The sequence below is a fragment of the Zosterops lateralis genome, assembly GCF_965231275.1.
Source record: "Zosterops lateralis genome assembly, chromosome: 32".
NCBI classification, from domain to species: domain Eukaryota; kingdom Metazoa; phylum Chordata; class Aves; order Passeriformes; family Zosteropidae; genus Zosterops; species Zosterops lateralis.
The window spans coordinates 3,801,950-3,811,813 of NC_139792.1; the positions used below are offsets into that span (position 1 = coordinate 3,801,950).

Consider the following 9,864-nt stretch of genomic DNA (forward strand, 5'->3'; position numbering starts at 1 on the left):
ACTGTTTCCTGCTTTTTTCTGCCCTCATGTTTCTCACAATTTTCCCCTCACTTATCCTGCCCTTTCCTCTCCTCGCGTTTAGTCCTTTCCTCAGTCATTTTTCTTTGAATTTTCTCCTCACGTTTCTGGCTTCTGTTCTCATGTTTATAATCTTTTCCTCTCATATTTCTCACACTTTTCTCTCAAATTTATCATTCTTTCCCACTCATGTCCCTTATACTTTTTTTCTTGCATTGTGGCCATTTTTCAGTCTTGTTTTCTGACACTTTTCCCATCAAACTTCCCACCCTTTTTTTTCCTTTCATTTTTTCTGCCTTTCTCTGCCCTCTGGTTTCTCACTCTTTTCCCCTCAGGATTCTCACAGTGTTCCTCTCACATTTGCTGCCTGTTTTTCTCTCTTTGCCACTAAAGTTTCTCACTCTCTTCCCCTCACATTTCCCTCCATTTTTTCCTCTTCATTTCTCACCCTTTTCCGCTCATGTTTCTTAGAATTTTCCAACTGTATTTCCTGCCTTTTCCTCCTCTCACCTTCCTCTCCTATTTTCACTCCCATTTCTCACACTTGTCTCCTCACAATTTCGCCTTTTTCCCCCCTCACATTTCTTAACCCACTGGTTCCTGTCAGTGACTGCTCCTCTTCAGTAGTGGATGGGCTTCTCTTGTTTTCCCCTGCAATCCCCTACTCCAAAGAACGGGTGCCAGAGCAGCGCTCCTGCCTGGACCAAACCACTTGTGATGCTTCTTGATGCTAAACAGAGTCCATCTGCACAGGAAATGCTTTTGGCCCTCTTTTGGAGAAAAAATAAAAGCCTTTATTTTAAAATTATCAATGCCTGGAGTTTTTTCTTATTTTCACCTATTTGAATTGCCTTGACTTAAAAATACTGCCAGCTGACATTCCAAACTGGCTGGTCTATGTTTGTGTGCACAGAGCAAATGTGCCACACCGTGCCCATTTCCCGGGTGTCTGTTAATGTCCTGTTCAACAAAGGGCTGAAGGGAAGGACTCTCCCTGCCCCGCACGGCTCCAGAGCTGGAGCTGGGCTGGCAGGGGCCACAGACCGTGCTGGGAGGCCCCGCCTCAGCCTCATCCGCCATCGTGTGTGTGTGTGTCTGCCTCAGCCCCATCCGCCATCGTGTGTGTGTCTGCCTCAGCCCCCATCCGCCATCTTGTGTGTGTCTGCCTCAGCCCCATCCGCCATCTTGTGTGTGGCTGCCTCAGCCCCATCCGCCATCTTGTGTGTGGCTGCCTCAGCCCATCCGCCATCTTGTGCGTCAACCCAGTCCAGCTCTGAAGTGAATGTGTTGCTGTTTTGTCAGCAGTCAGGGCCAGCACCAAAAACACCAACACCAGCAGGACAGTCTACAGGATATGGCACAGGTTTGGCTCAAAGCAGCCTCTCTTTACTTGTCCCTGTCCTTTATCCATGAACAAGTCCCCAGGGCCACACACAGCAAATGTCACTTCCTCCTGCTGGCATTGGCAGTCACGAGGCAGCTGCAGCTCCTGCACTTCTGCCTCTTCCTGGGCATCTCCCTGGCTGCCCTCCTGGCCAACGGCCTCGTCATCAGCGCCGCAGCCTGCGGCCACCACCTGCACAGCCCCATGTTCTTCTTCCTGCTCCACCTGGCCCTCAGTGACCTGGGCTCCATCTGCACCACTGTCCCCAAAGCCATGCACAATTCCCTCTGGGACACCAGGAACATCTCCTACACTGGATGTGCTGCTCAGCTCTTTTTCTTTCTGTTCTTCATCACAGCAGAATTTTCCCTCTTGACCATCATGTGCTACGACCGCTACGTGTCCATCTGCAAACCCCTGCACTACGGGACCCTCCTGGGCAGCAGAGCTTGTGCCCACATGGCAGCAGCTACCTGGGCCAGTGCCTTTCTCTATTCACTGCTGCACACAGCCAATACATTTTCCCTGCCCCTGTGCCATGGCAATGGCCTAGGACAGTTCTTCTGTGAAATCCCCCAGATCCTCAAGCTCTCCTGCTCACACTCCAACCTCAGGGAACTTGAGCTCATTGCTGTTAGTGCCTGTCCATTTTCTGGCTGTTTTGTGTTCATTGTTTTCTCCTATGTGCAGATCTTCAGGGCCGTGCTGAGGATCCCCTCTGAGCAGGGACAGCACAAAGCCTTTTCCACCTGCCTCCCTCACCTGGCTGTGGTCTCCCTGTTTGTGAGCACTGCCCTATTTGCCCATCTGAAGCCCCCCTCCATCTCCTCCCCATCCCTGGATCTGGCCCTGTCAGTTCTGTACTCAGTGATGCCTCCACTCCTGAACCCCCTCATCTACAGCCTGAGGAACCAGGAGCTCAAGGATGCCCTGAGGAAAATGATGCCTGGATCTTTTCAGAAGCAATAAACTCCCTCTTTCCTGCTCCAGAGGCTTCAGAATACAACTCTTCACAGTCTCAGACATTTTTTCCTATTTGTCTATTTTTTCATTGGGACCTTTCCTGTTTCTTTTTCTCGTGTTACTTCTTTGTGATGTCACATCCCATTTTCTGATGTCACAGACTCACCTTCTATGAAGTCACAGCTAGCTCTGTGATGTCACAACCCATTCAGTGATGTCACACAGCTCACTCAGTGATGTCATGCAGCCACTCTGGAATGTCACAGCCCAATCTATGACTTCACAGCCCTATGATGTCATATAGCCACAGCAAAATGTCACATCCTGCTCTGCAATGTCACACACTCCCCTGTGATGCTGTAGCTGCTCAATGACCTCACACAACAAACTCTATGATGTCATAGCCCAATCTGTGACCTCACACAACCCACTCTCTGCTGTCAGAGAGCCCCTTTGTGACATCACAACTGCTCTGTGGCTCTGTGACATGGATTAGAGCAGATTTTGGCCATTGTAGCTCCAATTTTCCTATGATTTCTTTCTCTGTGTGTCCCAACCTTTTTTCTAGTTTTTCCCTAGAAATCCCAGGAATCTCCCAGAGCTTGGGGACATTTTTGGGTGTTAAAGTGCAGATTTTGGGTATTTTAGTGCAGATTTTGGATGTTTAGGTGCAGATTTTGGGGCTCTTGGGGCCACTTCCCGTGCAATTTTAAGGCAGATTTTGGCCATTTTACAGCCAGATTTTCCACTGATTTTTTTTTTACTAGTCATTCCCAGCCATTCTCCCAGGTTTTCCCCCAGAAATTCCAAGAATCTCCTTAGGTTTGCTACCATATCTGGGTGGTTTTTTGCAGATTTTGTGAGTTTAATACAGAGTTTGGGGCTCCTGGAGCCAGTCTGCATGAAATATCTATTGTGAATTTAAGGGATTTTTCAAGGAGCTCTGCGAGGCTCCTGTACTAGATTATTGTGCTGTCTTTTACTGAGCTCCCTGATAATGGTTCTGTTGATCAGTGAAGAGGATTTCACACTGAGGGGCAACAGTGCAGCCTGTTCAGTGCCCCAGCAGCCTCTGGGGGAAAAGCCTTTTCCTGAGATCCAAGCCAAAGCTGCCCCGAGTCAGCTCCAGCCGTTCCCTGCAGTCCTGTCCCTGGGCCCCAGAGGGAAGAGGTTCCCACAGCCCCCAGCCAGGGACCCGCTCCCAAGGCTGTTGCCAGGGCAGCCAGGGCTGGCACCAGCTGTGATGCTCGGTTTCCCCGGTCCGGGCTTTAGGAATGGGATTCCCCAATTTCCTGCTCCCACTAAAACCGTGCCGCCCCTCGCTGCCCTCCAGCCTCCCACTGAAAGTACAAAAGGCAAAGACCCCAGGCTTGGATAAGAACAATTTACTGGGCACCGCAACAAGAAAAGGAACAAACAGGAACAGAAACAACAGTGATAAGAGAAGGGGATAACACAAACTATATACAGGGAAATTACACCTAATTACCAACTGGCTCACCCAGCAACGTACTTTATCCTGCATGGGAAGGACACCCTTCTGCTTGGGGGAGAGAGAGAGTCGCTTTCCTGACCCCAGCAATGACATGATATGAGATCAAAGACAATGACAGGGCCATGGCCAGACCATGACGTTCTTCAATCCCACCTCACATCATTGCCAGGGGCAGGGAAAGGGACAGGTTTCCTCCTAGCATGGATCACAGGGAATGTGGGTCACCAGGGTTCTTCCCAATGTGAGTCCTCTGATAGGGGATGAGGTTGGAGACTCAAATTATGCTCTTCCCACAGTCAGGACACTCTCAGGGCTTCCCTTACAGGTGCGTTCGTTGGTGCTTGGTCAAGTGAGAGCTCCTGGTGAAGCTCTTCCCACACTGGGGACACTCGTGGGGCCTCTCCCCAGTGTGGATGCGCCGGTGCCTGATGAGGTGGGAGTTGTGCTTGAAGCCCTTCCTGCAGTCGGGGCAGCGGAAGGGCCTCTCCTCTCTGTGAATCCGCTGGTGCACGAGGAGATCTGAGCTGGTCTGAAACCTCTTCCCACACTCAGAACACTCATAGGGCCTCTCCCCAGTGTGGCTCATTTGGTGGATGATCAGCTGGCCCCTCTGGTTGAAGCCCTTCCCACATTCCCCACACTTGTATGGCCTTTCCTCAGCGTGGATATTCTGGTGGCGGATCAGACTGGAGCGCTGGCTGAAGCTCTTCCCACACTGCTCACACTGGTAGGGCCGTTCCCTGGTGTGGATCCTCTGGTGGATGATCAGGTGGGAGTTTCTGCTGAAGCTCATCCCACATTCCCCACACTCATGGGGCCTCTCCCCAGTGTGGATGCACCGGTGGGTCACGAGGGCGGAGTTGTGCTCAAAACCCTTCCTGCAGTCGGGGCAGCGGAAGGGCCTCTCATCAGTGTGAATTTGCTGGTGCCTCAGGAGAGTGGAGCTGGTCTGAAACCTGTTCCTACACTGGGGACACTCATAGGGCTTCTCCCCAGTGTGGATCCTCTGGTGTCTGATCAGGTGGTCTCTCCGGCTGAAGCTCTTCCCACACTCCAAGCACTTGTGGGGCTTCTCCCCATCATGAAGCTGCTCATGGACCAGCTCAGAGCCCTGGCTGAAGCTCTGTCCACCTTCCTGGAATTGGGTGGGTCTTTGCTCCTCAGAGGCCCCTGGGATGGCTTTAGAGCTCCTCCTCCTGCAGGATCTCTGGGGCTTTTCCTCCCTGTTGGATTCTTGTGCTGTGGAGCCGCTCAAAACAGCCTCTTCCACAAGGTTCTGCTGTGGGGATTTGTCCTCCCTGGTCTCCATCCTAAGATTCTTGTCTGGAGGAGGAAGGACAAGGAGAGGATGGGATTTGCCTCTGTGCCAGAGGGAAGGGGAAGGAGATCCCCCCAGTCCATCCCCAGCAGGACAGTGTTGGCAGCAGGGTTGTCCTGCAGCCGGGGGCCGTGCTGGGCTGGGAGATGGAGCAGGAGAGAGGGGGAAAGGGGCACTGACTTCCTTCTCACCTGCCTGAATGTCCCGGGGCATCTTCCAGTTCCTTGCAGCCTAAACTAAAAACTAAAAACTAAAAATGCAGTAGTAAAAAAAAACCCAAAACAACAGACAGAGTCAGAATACAACCTGACACCCAGTTAGTTCGAGGTGTTGGTAGCAGTCCAATCAAATTGGGGTGGCAGTCCTCCTGGAGTTACACTTATGGTTTTCTTGAAGCAAAGATTTTGTAGAAGGGTGTAGTTTTCCTCTGAAAATCCAGTGATGGTGCAGATGGGTCTGGTGCTCCTCTGGGAATCCAGTGGAAACACGCTGATTCTGGTGTGGTAAATATCAGGTTATATCCAGGTAGGAATGCTTGGCTCCTCCCTCTGGGTGAAGCATCTCCCAATGGGATGATTTACTTTTATCAGTCATGCAGTGAACATCAATGGCCCATTAAGAGAAGATAAGCCCCTGGAGGGAAGATGGCTTGTGGAAGAGATAAAGAACACTGCCCCACCTGGTTTTAACAGCTGGACCATTAACAGAAGATAATCCCTGGAGATATGAGAGATATGCCATGGAAGAGATAAAGAACACTGCCCCACATGGTTCTCACAGATGGCAATGGAATACATTTTTTTGGTTCCATCTTGGATTGCAACCTAAGAATGGGCTCCAGGCTCCTTGCCCAGGCTCTCTCCAGAACACGCCCAGGCCAATGCTCAGCACAGAAAAGCCCCGGGAGCAGCCCCAGGCTGGCCCTGGGCAGGCTGGGGGCAAACAGCAGGGCTGGGGCTCTGCAAGGGCCCTGGGGGAGACGGGAAGGAGCAGCAGAGCAGGGGCTGATCCATCCCCACCGCGCTGGACACCCCAGGGCAGCGTCCCAGAGCGTCCTCATGCACCTGCCAACAACATCCCCCCTGGGCAGCCCTGGCCTCTCCCCCAGCTCACACAGGGGCCGCATCCTTGCAGGCACAGACACAGCAGCACTGCCTCAGGAGCCCCTGTTTGCACTGCCCAGAGCAGGCCTCAGCACCCCCATGCTGTTGGTGTGGGGAGATGAACCTGAGGGAGCACAAATGCCATCAGCCCCTGGGGCCAGCAAGGGCTGGGCCACAGCAGGGAAACCACTCAGCTTTGGCGTGGCCTCTCAAGTCACACAGAGAGTTTGTTCCCATCAGCTCTGAGTTTCCTGTGCCACTGCAGACGTTGTTGCTCAGAGCCAGGGCTGCCTGGCAGCCACCCCCAAACTGCCCTGAGCATTTCCTTTGCATCACCTTGGCTTTCTTTACCCTTTCTGCTACAAATTTCTTCCTCTTCCCAACCCCTGTTCCCTCCCCTGCAAACAGCCCATCCCTGGTTGCCCTTTCCTCTCTGTCCTCACTCCCCATTGCAGTTCCTGAGTTGGCACCATGGGAATGTCCCTTGGAGAGCAGGATCATCCTCCAAGGGCTTCAGGAATTGTCTGCAGGCTCCTGCAGTGCCTGGGGCTGCTCCCTTGCCAGAGGCACCCCAAGCCAGGGGGGCACATCTGGGCTGCTGTGTCTGGCTGTGGGGCTCCTGTTGTGGGCCATGAGGAGGAGCTGCAGAGGCTCTGCAGGACTGACAGGATGGGCTTTGGGGCTCTCAGGAGAAGCTGAGGGACCTGGGCTGCTGCACCTTCTGAAGAGGAGGCCCAGGCCTCATCCTGACACTGCTGCAAGGCTGCTTTCAGAGAATCACACAATCAGCAAGGCTGGAAATCACCTTGGACATCATCAAGTCCAACCTGTGCCCTGACACTGCCTTGTCTCCCCTGAGCCTCCTCTTGTCCAGGAGAAACAAGCCCAGCTCCCTCAGCTGCTCCTCCCAGGACTTGTGTTCCAGAGCCCTCCCCAGCCTTGTTCCCTTCTCTGGACACGCTCCAGCCCCTCCATGTTGTTCCTAAATTGGGGGGCCCAGAACTGGACACAGCACTCGAGGTGCTCCCTCAAGCAGTGCCCAGCACAGGGAAAGAATCTCTGCCCTGCTCCTGCTGGCCACACTGTTCCTGATCCATAGGAGTGCCAGGGCTGGGATGAGGGACATGGTGGGCAGGGCCTGGGGACAAAGTCTAATTTCTGTCAGCCATGAAGGGTGTCTTGGGTTTTCTAGCAAAAACAAACAAACAAAGTTTATTCTATTCCATCTTTTGGAACCTGTTTGGGGAGGTGTTTCTTCTTTATCTATTGTATCTCAGGGAGGGAGGGTGCAAGTGCCTTTCTGATAACAAGCCAGCTGTTAAAACCGGGTGGGGCATTGATTTTTATCTCTGTTCACCCTCCCATTACCTCCATGGGGATCTCTTCTGTTAATGGGCCATTACAGCTCAGCAATGACATTTAAAAAATATTTGGGCGATATTTTTGAAGTGTTTTGGTACTAGTGTAGGGTTATTTGGGAATAGTTTGGGAATGTTCTTGGGAGTATTTTGGGGACATTTTGAGAAGATTCTGGAAATATTTTAGGAACATTTTGGAGGCATTTTGTAAAACATTCTTTGAATATTTTGGGGGGAATTAGGAATATTTGGGGGATATTTTGATAAAACTGTTGGCATATTTCAGGGACATTTTGGGAATATTTTGTGTACATCTCAGAAAGATTCTGGGAATATTTTGGGAATATTTCAGGGTCATTTTAAAAGCAGTCCACGCACATAATTGGGAATTTTTGGGGAAAATTTCGTAGACATTTTAGAAACACTCCATGAACACTTCTGGGAATTTTTGGAAACATTTCAATCAATTTTAGAAACACTCCATGCACGTATTTAGGAATATTTTTTGGGAATGTTTCAGGGGATTTTAAAACACGCCATGCACATCTTGGGGGATTATAGAAACATTCCACACACATTTTTTGGATTTTTTTTGGAATATTTCAGGGACATTTTAGGCACCCTCCCCGCAGATATTTGGAAATGTTTTGGAAACATTCCCGGGGAATTTTCTCTCACCTGCCTCCAAATTACCCAAAAATATCCACAAAATTACACAAAAATTACCACAAAATATTCCCAAAATATGTACTTGCAAAAAGTCAAAATTACCCCAAATTTACGACAAAACTTTCCCCAAAATTACATCAGAATTAGCCTAAAATATCTTGAAAATATCTCCACAATTGCCCCAAGTATCCCTAAAATTACCCCAAAATATCAAAAAAAATAACACCATGATTAATGCCAATTACTCCAAAACATCCCCGAAATTACCCCAGATTATCCTCAAAATCTCAGCAAAATTACCTCAGAATTAGACCAAAATTAGCTCAAAATAGGCCCAAAATAATGCCAAAATCACCCCAAAACATTCCTTAAATTTACTCCAAAATAGCTCCAAAAACCCCCAAAAATAACCCCTAAGTTACCCAGGGGGCTCTGAGAGGGGCGTGAAGAGAGGAGGAGAGGCAGAAATGGGTCTGCAGTGGCCCAGGGGGATTTTGGGGGGTTCTGAAGGTTCCCAAATGGGTGTGGGGCAGTCCAGGGGTGTCCTGGAGCATCCCCAAATGGCTCTGGGGTCTCTGGGGGTCTCCAAATGATTCTGGGGGTGTCCCAAAGGGCTCCCCAAATGCGTGTCGGGGAGTTCCAGATGCTCCCTATAGGTCTGGGGTGTCAGGGGTGTCCCAAATGGGTCTGGGGGGAATCCCAGGGAAGTCTTGGGAGTCCCCAAAGGTACCCAAAAGGGTCTGGGGTCCACAGAAGGTTCCCCAAATGGGTCTGGGGGTGTCCCAAGGAGGGCCTAGAGGAGTTTGGGGAGGTCCCAAGAGGGTTTTGGGGGGATTCCAGGGAGGTCTTGGGGCTCCCCAAATGGGTCTGGGAATTCCCAAGTGTCCCCAAAAGAGTCTGGGGTCTCCCAAAGGGATTTCAGGGGCTCCCAGGTGTGTCCCAGGTGTCCCCAAAAGGCTCTGGGGTCTCCCCCCCTTCACCTTGGGTCACCTGGGCAGGGCTTGGGCAGGATCTTTCAATCACTTGCTACACTTGGGACTTGGCCCCTGCTTGACAAAAAGGCTGATGGAGCTCACAGGCTCCTTCCGGAGAGCAGCTGGCCCTGCAGGATTCCTCTGGGCAGGAGAGTTCCTGCAGTCACAGACTTGCTTTTGATAAATATCATGGCCTGAGCATGGAGTTGGCTTTTTCCCTGCAGGGAATTTAATATTCTGGGTTCATTTTCCAAAACTCTCTGTCAGAGATGGCTCACTGAAATGATTTCTCTGCTCCCAAGACATGTAAATTACTTTCCTTTGACATTTTTTACCCTTTGCCTTCTCTGTTCTTTATTCAAGGTTTTGGTTTTCACTGTTGAGCTGCAGGCTATCCCAAAATATGCCAGGACTTTGGAGGAGTGGTTTTATGGAGATGATGGCTCTGGGCTGGGAGCCACACTTCCCAGCTCTGGCCCCAACTTTAGTACCTGCTCTACAGAAATCAACGTTTTCCCAAACAGACACCTTGGGTTTGGAGTTGCCCAACTCAAGGCCATCAAATGCTGCTCTTCAGAGCCT

At 50.9% G+C, this 9,864-nt stretch overlaps 1 protein-coding gene across 1 annotated transcript; it reads left to right on the top strand.

The window, feature by feature from the left end:
• Positions 1–1,468: 1,468 nt before the first annotated feature.
• LOC310920858 (olfactory receptor 14J1-like) lies at positions 1,469–2,371 on the top strand (the record flags this gene model as incomplete). Its single annotated transcript, XM_083880910.1, has 1 exon — positions 1,469–2,371. The coding sequence occupies exon 1, from the start codon at positions 1,607–1,609 to the stop codon at positions 2,369–2,371; it is 765 nt and encodes a 254-aa protein (XP_083737036.1). The 5' UTR covers positions 1,469–1,606.
• Between the last annotated feature and the right edge of the window lie 7,493 nt (positions 2,372–9,864).